The sequence below is a fragment of the Myotis myotis genome, unplaced genomic scaffold, assembly GCF_014108235.1.
Source record: "Myotis myotis isolate mMyoMyo1 unplaced genomic scaffold, mMyoMyo1.p scaffold_m19_p_19, whole genome shotgun sequence".
NCBI lineage: Eukaryota > Metazoa > Chordata > Mammalia > Chiroptera > Vespertilionidae > Myotis > Myotis myotis.
The window spans coordinates 25,082,531-25,100,679 of NW_023416323.1; the positions used below are offsets into that span (position 1 = coordinate 25,082,531).

At 44.1% G+C, this 18,149-nt stretch overlaps 1 protein-coding gene across 1 annotated transcript; it reads right to left on the reverse strand.

The window, feature by feature from the left end:
* Positions 1–440: 440 nt before the first annotated feature.
* Positions 441–13,393, reverse strand: GABARAPL2 (GABA type A receptor associated protein like 2). Its single transcript, XM_036345806.1, has 4 exons — positions 13,233–13,393; positions 12,860–12,915; positions 11,519–11,691; positions 441–1,052 (listed from the first exon to the last, which is right to left on the reverse strand). The coding sequence occupies exons 1-4, from the start codon at positions 13,264–13,266 to the stop codon at positions 962–964; spliced, it is 354 nt and encodes a 117-aa protein (XP_036201699.1). The 5' UTR covers positions 13,267–13,393; the 3' UTR covers positions 441–961.
* Between the last annotated feature and the right edge of the window lie 4,756 nt (positions 13,394–18,149).

Here is an 18,149-nt window from a genome sequence, read left to right on the forward strand (position 1 = left end):
GGCTTGATATCTGAACCACCAGAACACATTAACCACTTAAAAAAGTCCCGCCCTAGCTGGTTTGGCTCAGTGGATAGAGCGTTGGACTGCAGACTGGAAGGTCCTGGGTTCTGGTCAAGGGCACATGCTCGGGTTGTGGGCTTGATCCCCAGTAGGGGGCAGCCAATCAACAATACCTCTTTCATCATTGATATTTCTGTCCCTCTCTCCTTTCCCTTCCTCTCTGAAATCAATATATATATATATATATATATATATATATATATATATATATATTTTTTTTTTTTTTTTTAAAGTCCCTTCTTATGACAGGCCACTGCTTCTTGTTCAAAGCTGTGCTGCCATGGCCCCACAAACCCTCCTCCTGGCCTGGCAGGTATAAGAGCTACTTGTCTGACTCATGTAAAAGATGGTGAATAAAGTACATGGTCACACTGCAATGCCTTTATAACAGGAAGTTTTATTGTTAATTATTTACCTTAATAGTTTCAGAAAGAGGAACAGATTAGCTCAGTCCAACATGATTGGCAGTTGGCAAAATCTAGTAAAGCCAGTGTTCTGATTGCTAAGGATTTAATTTGAATGCTTTTAATACTTAGCTATCTAACACTTCAAATATAGTCCAGAATAAAATGCATTGTCTCCCTCCCTTTCACTTTAATACCCCACCTACCTCACTTCAATATGGAAATATCTTCATTAAATATGATTCCTAGAGGAACAAGTTCTCTGGAGAGTATAGCCATGAGGACAGTGCACAAAAAGAAAAACTCAAAATAAAACTCTGTATGATAACTTACTAGTCTAAGGAAACAAAAACCTTCCAATATATTAAGAAATCAATCCAGTTACAAATGCACTAATAGTTCTATGTGAAGAGGTTCTGGTATAGTAACTGAAAATGGCCGGCTATTTACAAGATACACAAGCAGGTACAGTGCACCTCGCCCAGCACGGGCCCTCAGAAGCCAAACGTGTTCTCTCCACTGTAGGCCACATACAAGAATCCATCTTCATCTTTTTCCTTCTCGTAAAGTTGTCCCATAGTTAGGCTTGAAAGAGAAAAACAAAAAACAACATTGAAAATGTATACATAGGCTCTCCCCGCCCCTTTCAGCATCCATTAATTACTGAACTTTGTAAACGGGCATTAAAACATTACACACAGTTTTGCTGCACCAACTTTATATAAACTTTTACAGTACAATCCATGTTATTTTCTAGAAACAAACCAAAGGTTAATTTCTCAAGGTTCTTGCTGCCTGCTTTAGCAGTATTTAATGGAGAATCTTTCATATACATTTGTAATATTAGAAAAATAAACCAGATTGCAAATCCTTTTTTTAAAATATATTTTTATTGATTTCAGAAAGGAAAGGGAGAGAGAGAGAGAGGAGAGAGAGAGAAACATCAATGATGACAGAGAATCATTGATCGGCACCCTCCTACTGGGGATCGAGCCCACAACCTGGGCATGTGCCCTTGACGGGAATCGAACATGGGACCCTTCAGTCCACAGGCCAACGCTCTATCCACTGAGCCAAACCAATGAGGGCCTAAAACCATTTTTTTTTTTTTTTTATGCTTAAACCATGTACCAAATTTGTGGTCCAAATCATGTAAAATAAGTTAAACTGCATTCTCTCTCTCTCTCTTTTAAAATATATTCCTTTTTTTTTTTTTTTTTGTGCCCTTGACCGGAATCAAACCCAGGACCCTTCAGTCCACAGGCCGACGCTCTATCCACTGAGCCAAACCCGCCAGGGCTTTAATATATTTCTTTATTTATTTCAGAGAGGAAGGGAGAGGAAGAGAGAGATAGAAATATCAATGATGAGAGAGAATCATTGATCAGTTGCCTCCTGCATGCCCCCTACTGGGGATCGAGCCCTTAACTCACGCATGTACCCTTGGCCGGAATTGAACCCAGGACCCTTCAGTCCGCAGGCCGATCGATGCTCTATCCACTGAACCAAACCAGCTAGGGCTAATCTTCATTCTCTTAACCAATATAACTGTATTTCTGTAAACATAGTTATCTTGAAATAAAGTTTTTAAAAAGAAAAACAACATTCAAAATTGGGTTTGATTACTAAGTCTAGGTGTTGGGAGAGAAAGATTACTTATGGATAAGGAACTTAATACTTAAACTAGCTACTCTCTCCCACAACTTTGGTGGTAGATGGTTAAAAAGAAATTCAGGTCTCATTAATGCTACATTCCTGTTGTAAAGAAGGTAAATGGAGCCACAAAAGATTAAGGTAAATTAGGCCTTTGGGAATCACAAGACTAGAATCAATTCTCCATTCTCCTCCTCCAAGGCAAAGCTATTTGCACTCACCTTTACACAAAGTAAATCCTTCAGAGGCCAGCTCTATCTAGCTCCTTAAGTGGGGCTGGCTGGTTAGTACTGGTTAATACGTATACATTTAGAATGCTTTCTGAATGCCAAGGGCAAGGGGGAAAAACGAAGCGAAATTAAGAGCCTATGAAGCCCATCCCTGTATGGATGGAGGACCAAGGAAAGGAAGAGTACATGGAGCTTACTTCTGCTTCAGGCTCGCTATTGAAGATTTCTAATTTGTAATTACAAGTGGGTTCATTCTTGTGGAAGCTCCTCCACCAAAAACCCTGTGCTCCACAGACTTGTGTCAGCATCATCAAAGAGAAGTTACTTTCCTCACATGCAATGCAAACATCTCTCAGATTGTATCTGGAATCCAAAGAAGCCCTGCCTGGCCTTCCTAAGGACCCTCCAGAAATAGATACTGCTCAAACTAAATATGTGGGTGGGAAAGCTGGCCTTCCCTAAGCCATGAATTGGACTGCACTACCACCTCCAGAGTAAGACTTGTAACACCCAGAACCCTGGATGAGCTCTGGCCACATGACTGTACTATTAGGAGCAGGAGTCAAAGGAATATGCTAAACATCAGTGCAACCATGAGTGGTGAGGTCAACCAGAACCAGCTGGAGACATCAGAGGTCACCAGCCTGGACAGGTCACAATAGATGCTAAATGCAGGATTCAGTAAAACAAGGTCCACTGGGGTGGATGATGAGAGGTCCAGGGCCTCAAGCTGGTGAAGCAATGACTGCCCACTCCGCTGCTGTGCTCCTGGTGGGCTGTGTGGGACTTCCATGTAAACAGGGACATGGTCTCCATTTATTAAGGGGAGATTTCTTCCTTTTTTATTCTTCCTACCTGTTTTCAAGCTCAGCCCATTTGGCTGTGTGGGTAGATGAGAACTATTAAGTAACAAAGTGGGGGTGGATGAGTATGAATACAAAATGGTCTGTCATCAGCATCTTGTGCAATGAAACAGTGCTCCTTTTGAGGATCTCTTAACCTGGAATTTGTAAAATAAGGATTCCCTGGAACAGCATGGTCTGCTAGAAATTTCTGCTATGACAGAAATGTCATATATTTTTACTGTCCAATACAGTAGTCACTAACTACATTTAGCATTTGAAATGTGGCTCATCTGAATTGGAATATGCTGCCCTGACCGGGTAGCTCAGTTGGTTAGAGCGCTATCCCAATATGCCAAGATTGCAGGTTCAATTCCCAATCAGGGCACATACAAGAATCTACAAATGAATGCATAAATAAATGGAACAACAAATTGATGCCTTTCTTTCTCTTTCCCACGCCCCTGCCCCTCTCTCTAAAATCAATCCAAAGATCCCTTTGAATTGGGATGTGCTGTAAGTATAAAATATACACAAGCTTTCAAAGACTTAGTATGAAGAAAAAAAAAGGATGTAAAGTATCTCAATTTTGGTTACATGTTGAAATGATGATATTATGTATATACTGGAAAAATAAAATATATTATTAAAATTAATGTCACGTTTCTTTTTTTTTTTAATATATTTTATTGATTTTTTACAGAGAGGAAGGGAGAGAGAGATAGAGAGTTAGAAACATTGATGGGAGAGAAACATCGATCAGCCGCCTCCTGCACATCTCCCACTGGGGATGTGCCCGCAACCCAGGTACATGCCCCCGACCGGAATCGAACCTGGGACCTTTCAGTCCGCAGGCCGACGCTCTATCCACTGAGCCAAACTGGTTTCGGCACATGTTTCTTTTTCCTTCTTAATGTGACTATTAGAAAATTGAAAATTACAAATGTAGTTCTCATGCCATTCCTATTGACAATACTGCCCTGGAACATGTGAGGACTTGGGGAACAGTGGGTAGAGGGAGGAACCCCTGCTCACGAGAACATTTGGAGTGGTGGGTCTCAACTTTGGCTGCACATCAGAAACAATGGGGAGCTTTAAAAACATCTCCACACATAAGCCCCACCCCAGGTCAATTATATCTGAACCTCTGGAGGTGTAGGACCCAGGCATCGGTACATCAGCATGTTTTAAAATGCCAACGATGATTCCATGTGCATCCAAGGTTGAGAACCAGTCCCTGTGCCAAAGGGAGATAGCTGTTTGTCCTTTTTTTCTTCTCTTTTTGAGATGCTTATCTTGAAGAGCCATGTGATCAGGAAGCAAAGTGACACGGCAGGAAGTAAAGCAAGGAGCCAGCAACTAGCAAAGGTGTTGAACAAGTAGCTGTGTCTCTCAAGACTTTTACCCTGGTGGTTGGGAATGCCCTCAAAGAGATTTCTCTGAGATTTCTCGGAATAAGGCTGAGGGGAAAACAGCTACAGCTATTGCCACAATTCCCTTTGCCCTCATTTGGTCCAAGTGTCCAGGGTGACCTTGATGAGACCTGTCCCTACCATCTCCCCACTACTATTACCACAGTGTTTAGACACAGAGGTAACAGACATTGTGTGGAATTCAAAGGCAGCCACCCCTTGGTGCCTATGTTGTTTGCTTCCATCTGACAGACTAAGTTCTGCTCTTACTCTCTGTGTGCTGTCTGACATACTGGAACCACTATTGTCTAAGGCAGGCTCTGAGACTCTGAGATGGGGATAATCATGGGGCTTTCTGTCTTTAGATTCCATTGTCTTTTAAGTGAAATGTGTTTTTTTAATTTGCTTAAGCAGTGCCCTAGCAGTTACAGAGGCTAATCATAAAAATCCTAACTATAAAAGCAAACCCGTGCCAAGCACTGTTCTAAGTATGTTACATGCATTAACTCTATCCTCACAACAACCTTATGAGGCAGGTACTATCCTAATCCATAGTTCATAGATAAAAGTGAGGCGGAGAGGTTAAATAATTTACCCCAGGTCATAAAGCCAGGAGACATTCTTACCACCAAGTTTTGCTGCCTCCAAGTGGATACACAGCTAGATCTAATGCCCCAATGTCAGCATCCCTGTACCTTCTACAGAGATCTTCCTTAATACAGTGCTTCTCACACAAACATGCATACAAAATCACCAGGTCAGGGTGAGGCCTTGTGACTCTGTATTTCTAACAAGTTCCCAGGTAAGGCTACTGCGGCCAGCCTCTGCATCACACACTGAGTAGCCAGGTCTTAGCGGTCTCTCCTGCAGATCCTGTAATTTGACAAGGAGATGGCTATGCATAATGTCTTTAAGAGCCCTCTCACTGTTCTCCTATTCTGTCACGTAGCCTTGTGTGGAAAACTTTATTTAGTTGGCAGTAGCAATGTATCACTGTATCCTTACACTCAGGGTACCCACTGGGTAGGAACTTGAAAACTGACAATGCTCAATGTTAGGAGGTAAACCCTCCATTCAGCAGCCTGTGACGGAATGCCTTATTTCGAGGCTTCTCTGGGTACCATGAAAGAAGACTGCCATATCTGTACAGTATGATTTGTAAACAGACGTGTAGTACCAGGCCACACACAGTCAGAGTAACTTGGCCTGGAGCCAAAAAGAACTGGGCCGCAAATCTAGTTTCTTAAAAAATGTTTTTATGTCCCATTAAAAGAATAGTCAAATGGAAGTGCAAGATGCAAAACGTGACCCTAGTCAGCAGGCAGCCTATTGCAGAAGGCCGCTGTGTCAGTTAAGACCAGTTCCATGAGCCTCCAAGATGAACTTCCCTCTAAGAACTCACAGAGGCCATGACACGGCATTGAGCAGCCCACTGCTGGAGCGCCTGGGGATCCTGAAGCACAGAGGCAGCTCTGATGTGCGTGTCTGGCTAAACTGCACAGGCTTGCTGGATGGCCTGACAATTCACAAACAGCACTACAAAGCCAAGGCTTCCTGCCCAAGCTACTGGTTGCAGAAGACACCCAAAGGTGGCTTACAGTCTATCAAGTATTACCTGCATTCCTCCGAGAAGGATGCTGCTGAGGACAAGGGGTACTGCCACCTTCCAAGCTCAGAGTCTGATGCGGAAAGACTGGAAAAACCAACTGGCAGACCCAAGGCATGGAGCCAATCTAAGGTGTGGTGGGACCCTGACGTATTGAATGGAATGAACCTAAATTATCCCCTAAAACCTTGTCTCCCACTGCTCCATTCAGGGTCACAGATCCAAACAAACTAACCAATAGCCTTTTAGAAGGATCCATATCCAGGAATGGCCATGCTGCTTTAAACTATTTAAATAAACTATTTATATAAATAGTTTAGCTTTAAACTATTCAACAGCTTATAAATCAGGAGGTTGACCTAGAATTGTGTGGATGCCCTTTCCCTGCAGAACCCCCCTTGTCCCCCAACCAAGGTCATGTATACTGTGGGATCTAGCCTGACTCATGAATTAGCTAACTGATAGGCACACCTGGCCACCCATCCGCTTTGAAGCACACACGCTTCCATTGGACCTGGATTTATCTCTTTTCCAGCAGGGGTATAGAGAGATGGGGTGAGGTGGGAGGACAATGGCTACTGCTGTGGATCCTGGAAAGACATTGACCTCAAAGTGAAAGTTAATATGACTCTGAGAGTTCCCCACACATAAAAATTCTGAAACATAAAAATTAATTTCTGTTTATTCCTTTTATCAGATTTTTCTCTCATATAAATAAACCTTGTTCAGTGGCTGAAATAAACCCCATTATTGAAGAGTTATTTACCTAGAAATGATCAAAAATGCTTGATTTAAGCACATTTCTAAATAAAATTTGAATGGACTATACAACAACACAACTTCCTTTTACTTAGTACCTCTTTTTTAAAAAAATATTTTTTTGATTTTAGAGATGAAGGGAGAGGAAGCGAGACAGAAACATCTGTAATGAGAGAGAATCACTGATCAACTGCCTCCTGCATGCCCCGCACTGGGGATTGAGCTCGAAACCCAGGCATGTGTCCTTGACCAGAATTAAACCCGGGACCCTTCAGTCTGCAGACTGACACTCTATCCACTGAGCCAAACCAGCTAAGGCCTTAGTACCTGTTTTAAGATCTAGAACCAACTCAACACGATTAATCTTAAATAGTACAGGATTACCAATGTAACATTTCCAAATGATCACATCTTAGAGATATTTTATTTAATAATATACTCCTGTTTCTATTTAAAACATAGATGAACAAAATTCTTATCTGTGTTCTAAACAAAAGGTCAAAAGGTAGGCACCACTGCCAGGTCAGGGTTCCCCTCCAATGCCACAACTGAGAATCTGTACACTGACATGCTTTCTCAGGTCCTATCTGGAACAACCCAGTAGCCTTACCTGGGAACTTGTTAGAAATACAGAGTCACAAGGCCTCACCCTGACCTGGTGATTTTGTATGCATGTTTGTGTGAGAAGCACTGTATTAAGGAAGATCTCTGTAGAAGGTACAGGGATGCTGACATTGGGGCATTAGATCTAGCTGTGTATCCACTTGGAGGCAGCAAAACTTGGTGGTAAGAATGTCTCCTGGCTTTATGACCTGGGGTAATAAAACAACTTTCCAATATTAAACAACTTTCCAATATTAAATGTGAAAAGGCAGTTGTGATTCCCCTTTTTAAAAAACAGAACTCAGAAAGGATTTAGGAAGTAAAACTCTTAGGGACTTGCCTGTGTCTATTTCCAGAATCAACATCTATATATATAAAAGCCTAAGCAACCAAATGACCAGTCAAGTGGTTGCTATGACACACACTGACCACCAGGAGGCAGATGCTCAATGCAGGAGTTGCCCCCTGGTGTTCAGTGTGCTCCCACAGCCAACTTCCTGCTGTCACTCCCCCAGGCCAGCCGCCCCCCCCTCCCCCCACCATTGGCCCCATCACTGGCCAGGCCGAGGGACCCCATCAGTGCGGGCCTCTAGTTTAATACTAACCACTGTAAACAATAATCACAACATTCTATATGGTGATCGCCTGTGTTCAGAACACTGCCAAAGTCCTGCTCCAAGGCAGGTATAATGGAAGTCACTATCGCTCAGCCTCAGCATAAGTGATCCTAGTGCAGACCTTGCTGGATGGGGGAGGCCTCTGTAGGGTTGGATTCATCCTTTCTTGACTCATTTCCCCAGCATCTATGAAGCAGCAAACACTGGCTACAGGTTAAGAGAGGCTCTGGGCTTCCCTAAGGAGTCTGAAAAGAGCTGAGAAAAAGGTTGCTAACCTGCCTTGGGTAAGGAGAGAGAGAAGTTGACTCACACACCAGCTTTAGGAAGGCAACCCTGAGGCAATTTTGTTTGTGCTATTAGGTGATTAGCATTTGCATAAAGCCCCATGATGTCACTTGTTTGTAAACAAATGTGTTTTTAAGAATAACCCCCCCCCCACCCCCCCCCCCACCCCCCCACCACCACCCCAAACAAACAAATCCCTGCTGCTTTAAGTGTGGAGCAAGAAGTCATTAACTGGGGCAAAGGCACTGGGGGCATGGGCAAAGGGGCCCTCATTAGTGACTCAAATCCTGACTTGGATCACTAGTGTAAATCTGCTTCAGGGTAGAGTCTTACCAGGTTGGAAAGGCAAATGAGAATTGGAGAGAAAATGGCTCTGAAGCAGCCTCTGCTTGCCTAAGAATCACTTTTCATTTCTAATTCTATTTATATCTCAGGGACAATGGGGGGAGGGGGAGTAATTGCTAAAAATTTGCAGCCATTTTAATTGTGAGATTAACGTGGAGTAATCTTAATGGCCTCGGAAGCCTGCTTCATTTCCTTTTAAATATCAGAGGATCAGAATTCAAGGAAATAAACTCAATGCCATAGGTAATAGTGACCTACTTCCTCCCACTAAGCCACCTCCAGGAAGGAAGAAACAGAGTCTCAAAGGCTTGCAGAAGTTGCAGGTAATACGAATGAAGATTTACCTTCCCTACCACCTTAAGGGAAGCCGAGTGACCACACATGGGTGGGGCTCCCTCCCCTGGTGAACAGTGTGCCCAGCTCCACATTGCCCAGAGGCCTAAGTAGGAAGGCTAGAAGAGTCCAACTCTGGCTTGACACCCCTGGCAAAACCACAGCTCCCTGAGCAACAGCTATAGCAGACCAACAGCACCCAGAAGGCAGGACATAGGCCTGTGGATGAAAAAGAGATTCTATGGAAAGTAACCTCACAGGATGATCTGATCACATTTTTTTAAATATATATTTTTTAATTGATTTTTTAGAGAGAGGGAGAGGGATAGTTAGAAACATTGATGAGAAACATCGATCAGCTGCCTCCTGCACGCCCCCTACTGGGGTTCGAGTCCGCAACTCAGGCATGCACCCTGACCAGGAATGGAACCCCAGGACCCTTCAGTCCACGGCCCGAGGCTCTATCCACTGAGCCAAACCGATCAGGGCTGATCACACATTTTTTTTTTTAAATGTGGTTTTATTTCTTTTAGAGAGAGAGGAAGGGAGAGGGAGAAACATCAATGAGAGAGAAACATCCATAGACTGTATTCTGCACGCCCCCTACTGGGGATTGAACCCACAACCGAGGGATGTGCCCTGACCAGGAATTGAACCAGAAACCTCTAGATGCATGAGACAACACTCAACCAACTGAGGCACACAGGCCATGTCTGATCACAAATTGTTAACGAGCAGGTCATGATGGCTAGTCACACCCCAAGCATATAACTTTTTTAGTTAAAGATTCATCTTTGCCTTAAGCAAACCCTGTCCCATTGTTCTTGTGCATCTAGGTTAATATACCTTTGAAATAAGTGTAACCCCATTCTCAAGAAAGCACATAATCTTAACTATCCTGTAATCCAATCCGCACCTTGCTTTCTCCTACCTGCATGTAATCTTCATTATGTTACTTCCTTAATTTCAAATGCATAAAAGAAACTGAAAAACTGTCACTCTCCCAAGGATTTGTGATCTTGTTTCCCAACAACTGTGTCATCTGTTTGGGCTCAAATAAACTTACAAAAATTCTCTACATGTTTGGGCATTTCTTATGTCAACAAACCTTAGGGAAGAACCTTCCATTTCTTCCCTATCCTGCTTCTCTGCATAACACCAGGAAGAGGGGAGGTGATGGAGATTAGGAAAGAGCAAATTAGACCAAAACATAGCATTTCTGCTTTTTGGTTTTTAAGACAAAAAAACAGAGCTTTTTACCTTTTGTGGGAAGAGGATTAGAATATGGCCTAGGCCTCTTCTAGAGCTTTCAAGGATTTTCAAAAGGAATATATTTTTTTGGCCACACTGGGCTAGCTCCCAGGGCTTCTGAAAGCCTTAGCTTCTACAAGTACTACTTTAGAAGGGGGAGAGGGGGAGCGCAACAAATTAAACTTAGTTTGGGTCACAAAGATGAGATGCAGCCAGGAACTCACACTCAGGAGACAGGGGCCAGCATCTGGCACAGGGCCTAGAAGTATTCAATCAGTAACAAGAAAGGACTGACCAGGGACTTAGACTGAGCCAGTCCATTTTCCCCTATCCACAGGCAGACTCTGACAGTGAGAACAGGTGGCACTAAGGGAGGCTTATCTGTAGAGAGACCTCAGAGCCCTTTGCTGGACGGCAGCCATTTTAGCGAATTAAAGATCAGGTGCAGCGAGAGACTCTCACAGTTGCAGAGTTGACTGAACTTGGAGAGCAAGCACAGGGTGATTAACTAAAGCTGAGCCTCAGCAAGGCCAAGCTTCTGGTGGAGAATGACAGGACTTATTTCATGAATCATTTAGAGAAAATTATTTCAGGCTTCAGTTCTGCTGGTGACTTAAGCCTAAGAGTCCTCAGCTGTTTTAGAGGATTCTTGGGGGTTGAGACTAAATTTCTTCATTAAAAAAAAAGTCCAGCCCTGGCCGGTTTGGCTCAATGGATGGAGCGTCGGCCTGCGGACTGAGGGGTTCCGGGTTCGATTCCGGTCAGGGGCATGTACCTTAGTTGCAGGCATATCCCCAGTGGGGAGTGTGCAGGAGGCAGCTGATTGATGTTTCTCTCTCATCAATGTTTCTAAATCTCTTTCCCTCTCCCTTCCTCTCTGTAAAAAATCAATTAAAATATATTAATAATTTTTTTAAAAAGTCCAGATCTTGTTCTATTTTCTTAACCCAAAGTACACTCATGTATTGCAGCCCATATTTTCCTTGAGCTACTGATATCAGGAAGTACAAAAATCCAGATTTCTAGTTAGGACATCTAAGAGTTTTCAGACCTCCAAAATTTTTGAGTTCTGTAAGCAGCCAAGCAGATGGCCCATACCAGTAAACATCTCTTACCTGGACTGTGGGACTGTCTTATCCACAAACAGGAAGATTGCCTTTTCAGAAGGAAGCTGGATCCTTTTCCTGATGATCCACATGAACTGAGCCACGGTGATGTCAGATGGAACCAGATACTTCCGTTTGTCAATGTCAACAATCTGAGAGCCTGAGACTTTTTCCACGATCACCTGGGAAAGCAAAGAGAGGTCAGGCCTGGATTTCTCATGTGAGGCTCTGGCCTTGCATTGTCAGCGAGCTCATGAATAATAGTGTGGGCGAGGAGGTGGGTGGGGAACTGCATCACATAAAGAAATATGCCCCTGGCTTAATAAACCACACATAGTGGAGGTTAAAAACCGATATAAATATGTTAGAAGGGAACAGTAAGTGCTTCTGTGGTCGATTATTACATTTCTCATCTCTGATCTCTGCATGCGTAAGAGAAGTACAGCTTTTAATACAAGGCTTTTCAACGTTTTGTCTGGGCAGACCCAAGAATATCTGGTGGGAGTTTCACCTACAGCCTATTATTCCCGCACCCCAGTATGGATCTGCCTTCTCACTGCAGGGGAATCAAGATCCCAGGAACACAAGAAATGAGAAAGGATGGACTAATGGGAACGACTGGCAATCCCAGCCAGCCAGGAACCACGCTCTTCATGCGGCCTGTTGCTTTTCTCTGAACTGGGTTTCAAATGTGTCCCTCCTGCCCCATCTCCTAAGGAAGGGATCACAAGCAATGAGCTACAATAACAGGCCTGCTGTCCTTTAAAAATCAATAGGGATTGCAGAAACCATCTCCCCTACGATGGAAGAAATATAGCATCATATTTATTATAGATGAAGGGAAAACCAAGGGAGAAGGGGTTTTCAGCGGCTTCTCAGAATTTTGTTTTTTTGGTCAGGAAAGGATGACAGGGCGGGGGTGAGAAAAGGAAGCTATCAGGTAAACATGAGGGCTCAAAGTCAAAGATGAGACTGTCGTCCTGAAACTAAAGTACCACTTCCAAGACCAAAGTGACAGGCTCCCTCCACCACCGTTCCCCAAAGTGGCAGTGACCTGTTGCCCTGTCCTAGAATATCGTTCCTTATATAATTGGCCAGGGAGCCCAGAGACTGCAGGCAGCTCACTGGCCTAGATCGGGAGATTCAGCACTGAAGCACCCTAAACAGCGCCAGCCCCAGCCCCAGCCCCTCAAGTTCAAGTCCCGGATGACCCCCAACCCCGTCTGTCCAGTCGGCTACTGTAACCGGGGCTGGAACCTCAAGTTGTCAACTCTTAAATGGTTCGGGCCCCATCACGAGTCCTAGAAGACAGAGGTGACAGTGAGGTGAAGGGGCGGGGAGTCCACTCACCGGAACCCGGTCGGGATATTTCGCTCGGATCTTCGCGGATTCCACGCATCTGTGTTCTGGGGGAGAAACACCAGGATGACTGTCGCGCCTGCCTGCCGGTCCCCAGGCCCCCAACCTTCCTCCCCCGCGACCTACGCACGCCCTGGGCCCTGGTTCCGGCGTGCCCGAGGCCTCGGTCTCCTGATACCGAGAGGTCCTCCCGAAGGCGGCACGGGGTCTGTGGGCCGATCGGGGAACCGGGACCTCGGAGACGCCAGCCCAAAGAGCTGCAACCGCCCTGCCCGGCCCAGCCCAGCCCAGGGCGGCCCGAGTGGGGGAGGGGGCCCACCCGCCGCGCCGGCCCCCACGGCCCGGCCAGTGTCCGGATTCTTACCCAGCGAGTGGTCCTCCTTAAACATCCACTTCATGGCGGCGGCGGGGAAGGGACGCAGCCGGCTCTCGGAGCCGCGGAGCTCAGAGCACCAACCACAACAACAACGACAGCGACGGCGGCGGCGGTGACTACACGACAGGCGGGACTTCCGGCTGCCGGAGCCTAGCAACCGGCCGGGGGCGGGGCTTCCGGCGCTGTTGGTCTGGTGGCCGCTCCAAGGGGTGGGGCCGCACGCCAGGGGCGGGGCAGGGGAGGGCGCCGCGGGGTGTCAGCTCGGGAGTGGAGTTGATGACGTGAAAGAAAGGGGCGTCCGTGAGGGACACTGGCGACGTGGGAGGGGATATTCGGGAATGGGTAATAGGAGTCGGGTCTCGGTGACGTTGCTAAGGGGGAGAGGGTGAGGGTCTGGCTGGTCGGATAGGGCTCTTACAGAGGGAGGTCTGACTGGGGCCTCAGTGACAAGAGGGGCATTTGGGGGGGGGGGACGGGTATGAATGACAGAAAAGGAGTCTCTGGTGGTTAGTGATGGCGGGAGGGGGGTTCTGTTGGGCACTGACGGTTTGGGAAGTACTATGTGGAGTAACAGGTTGGGGGCTCCATAGAGTTCAGTATTAAGAGGAGCCATAACAGGTTGGCTTGGACCTAGAAATTCAATTTAAACAAATCCAGTTTCTTTCCTTTATTCATGAATACGTGTTTGAATAAATATTTAAGAAGCGTTATCAGAAATGTGCATTCGAGGACTGTAACATTACACCGATCACAGAGAGACCCTTTAACTTTAACAAGCAGAGGAGTTAGAGGTGACCATCAGACTCGGAGAATTCCCCTGATAGCTGATCATGAGATGGGCTTCTTTGGTCATCAGTGTGAGATGCAGCAATCACAGCATAAACTCTGTGTGTGTGTGTGTCATCTGCCTGAGCCTTCAGGATTTCCAGTGATGTCATCAGGGCTCTCAATCATCATATGTTTATGAGCTGGTGAATATGTAACAAGAATATTTGCTTAATTGGGCACATGATCCTTGCCACATGCCTGTGATTCTGATGCATCTGAAAGGCCTGTATATTTGAACATTGTCATGTATCATTTCCTATAGTTGAAATTCCTGATGGATGCTGTGGAATCTAACTTCATTCTAAAATTATTTTTGTTATTTTTAAATTGTGTGTCTGAGCAACCAAAATAGTTTTTAATTTACTTGCTTTTTAAAAATATATATATTTTATTGATATTTTACAGAGAGAAAGGGAGAGGGATAGAGAGTTAGAAACATTGATGAGAGAGAAACATCAATTCAGCTGCCTCCCGCACACTCCCCACTGAGGATGTGCCCGCAACCCAGGTACATGCCCTTGACCGGAATCGAACCTGGGACCCTTCAGTCCGCAGGCCGACGCTCTATCCACTGAGCCAAACCAGTTAAGGCAATTTGCTTGTTTTTAATGAAATGAAAAAAATTCATTTTAATGAATTTCATACCCAAAATTATTGTTGTGTATAGCAACACTGTTCTGGGATTTGGGAAAAACCAGTGAACAGAACGGACACCTCTGCTCTCATGGGGTTCGTATTCTAGTGAAACGAGATAAAAAATAAATGTCAGGTAATGATGGGTGCTGTTTAGAAAAATAAAACAGCGTTGGTGACAAGAGAGTGATAGAATGCTAATTAGATAAAGTGGTTGGCAAATCTAGGAGCAGGAAGGAAACCGTTGTGGGTGGAGCGGAAAAAACAAGGCAGAGTATGTTATGAGGTGAGATAAAGGAGATTGAAACCAAAAGTGTTGAGCTTTTGAATTTCATGTTAAGCGGAGGTGTGATGTGATATAACTCTCCTTTTTAAGTGATCAGGCTAGCTTCCCTGTAGACAGTAGACTATAAGGGGTTTAGGAGGGAAGCAAGGGGAAGAGTTAAGAGGCTATTGTGATAATCCAGGTGAAAGATGATGGCTTAGACCAATTGTACTCTAAATATATTCTGAAAATAGAGCTGACAAAATTTGCTGATAGAGTGGAGATGATGTGTGACAGATAAGTCAAAGTCAAGATTTTTTGGAAGGATAGAATTGCCATTTACTGAAATAGAGTGGATTCAGCTTGGGGTGGTGAGAATTAAGTGTTTTGTTTTGTATATATGAAGTATAAGATGTCCAAGAAACACATGCAAATGAAGATGTAGAGTCATTGAGTGGCTCTATGAGTCTCAAATTCAGGAGAGAAGTACTTAAAGCTATTAAATTAGCGAGAGAGTGAAAATGTAAATGCCATATTTGCAAATAGAAACAAACATTGAGGAATGAAGATGGTTGTTCACCATCTGATAGTGAGTCAGTGGAGAAGTTAGAAATTGGACTGAAACACCTGCTTCCCTTTACAGAGCTGGTCATGTGTCCTACTCCAAGGCATGTACACCTCCTTGCACATGGAAGAGCTTAGTACACTTCTCTGGGGAACAATCCACCACCCACCAATCCATAGGCATGACACCTGAGGATCTTAATGATGTACAGTGTCTTTCTGTTTTCTACCTTTACATGCTTTCATGATGTCTCTTTCCAGTTCTAATTAATTTCTCTGATCTGCCTTGATAATATACATCACCTTCTTTACCCATTGGGTAGTTATATTCGGCTTATTGGATGTTCTAAGGACACTGGATGTCTTCCTTGAGGGGGTGGTTAGTTGAAGAGGTAAGTTAGGAGGAGAAATAGGATAATGAATATATACAATTACACATTAACAGACCTATAAAAAAATTTCAAATGTTGGAGAGGTGTGTGAATATGGGATACTGAGGGATGGCTTAGGGCAATGGGGCTGACACAAAGCCAAGAGAGGTTTATTAAGAAAGACTTCAGAGAAAATGTGAATCTTATGTTTTGGGATGGTTACATTTTTCAAAGGATAATCTTTCCTTAACACATATAAACAAAAGCTGTAGTTATAAGAAACTGGAAAGCCAAAAGTTCAGTGATATAGGTAAATGCCAAGAAATGTTGGAAAACCTTGAAGCAAATATTCAGGAGTTCTAACATGACTCAAAGGCCCTGAATAGGAGCTTCTAGAAAAGAAGAGAACATAATTAAAATATGTAGCTTTCAGAGAATGACTCTTTTTGTCCTTGGAAACCAAAAAGTCAGTTCTGAGTCATGAATGCATAAAAATGACACAATATACGCAGATCTTTAGCATTAAAAAAAATTGAATGTTCTAAAAGAATTGAAATAGAACCACAAAGACTAGCTTCTTCAAGTCATGGCATCAAAGAGTAAATATCAGTATCTATTATTGTTAGACTAGAGGCCCAATGCATGAAATTTGTGCAAGAGTAGGCCTTCCTTCCCCTGGCTGCCAGCACCGGCTTCTCCCTGGCACCCGGGACCAGGGCTTCCCTCGCAGCCCCGGCTTCATCCGGAAGGATGTCTGGTCTAATTAGCATATTACGCTTTTATTATTATAGACTAGAGGCCCAGTGCATAAATTCATGCACAGGTGGAGTCCAGGCCGATTGGGCTGGGGGAGGGACCATAGGCAGTTGGCCGGATGGCCCCACCCCCTGGTCAAACGGGACAATTTCCATATTAGCCTTTTATTATATAGATAGTTTTGGAAACTCATGGCATCTCAGGGGCGGCTGAAACACTTCATACACCTAAATTCTTGGCAGTCACCTCCCTGTTTCAGCAGTGACTAAGCTAACACTAGCTACAATGTGTGTGTTTCCTTCTGCTGAAAGAAGGAGCCTTGAAGGCAAACATCTCCTTCCTCAGAGCAGAGCCACCCTCAGAAGATGACACTAGAACAGTGATGGCGAACCTATGACATGCGTGTCAGAGGTGATGCGCGAACTCATTTTTTTGGTTGATTTTTCTTTGTTAAATGGCATTTAAATATATAAAATAAATATCAAAAATATACATCTTTGTTTTACTATGGTTGCAAATATCAAAAAATTTCTATATGTGACACGGCACCAGGGTTAAGTTAGGGTTTTTCAAAATGCTGACACGCCGAGCTCAAAAGGTTCGCCATCACTGGACTAGAACCATCTATTCTAGAACCATCTTATTTTGATGGGTATTTAATTGAATGAAAGACATCTACTTAAAGCATAGATACAATATACTGTAATTTCAGAATCATAACAAGATTTAAGAAATACAATTACTATCTTTAAGAGTTTTGTGGCCATCCCAGAAAAGCTTTAAAGCAAGAATGAGTAGTGCTGGACCAGAGGTTAAAAGCATCTTTTGGCTGATGACATTGTCATTTTGGACTGTGGTGAGGAACCTGGATCATTTTTAAAGAAGGGCAGGTCTTGACCTCTCTCTGTTTTTCTGTTAGGATCTCAGCTGTTCTCTTAATCAAAAAGCCACTTCTAGGTTGCCTTCAAAATAAGGGCCTCAACTACTGGACTCCACACTCTCTCTTGGCACTGTAATGTGACCCTTCAAGGCCTTTTGATGAACTTGGATGTGAACCATGGTTTTTAAAAAGAGAAAATTTCTGCCATGTTTGAAATACTGGCTTACAGCCGGGGATTGGGGCACTCAATTCAGTGATAAGCCAGTGTTATCTTTGGGGAGGATCACAGCTTCCCCTAAAACCGAGAGACAAGCTTGTGCCCAATCAGGGTAACAAAGTATGACCGAGAGAGCTATGTGGTAATTATTCTTTATCCCACGAAGAACCGGGAGATTTGTGTCCTGTTTCCGAGCCTATGCTGCCGTATAGTGAAAGCAACAGGAAATTTGGAGACAAAGGGGCCTGATCTTGGTCTTAGCCCAGGACCAGGTCCGAGATCACGGACACAATGATGTTCTGTGCTTTCCTTCAATGCAGGGTGTTTCGGGCCTGGTTGAACTCAAGTATGAACCATTGATTCATATTTAATGAAAGACGCACAAATATTT

What these genes read in the sequence shown, in the direction of transcription:
- GABARAPL2 (XM_036345806.1), bottom strand. Translation starts at nt 13,266, where the DNA reads ATGAAGTGGATGTTTAAGGAGGACCACTCGCTGG. An exon ending in TAAGGAGGACCACTCGCTGG is followed by an intron (nt 12,916 to 13,232) that starts GTAAGAATCCGG and finishes TTTCTCCCCCAG; the next exon opens with AACACAGATGCGTGGAATCC. An exon ending in AAGACAGTCCCACAGTCCAG is followed by an intron (nt 1,053 to 11,518) that starts GTAAGAGATGTT and finishes TTCTCTTTCAAG; the next exon opens with CCTAACTATGGGACAACTTT.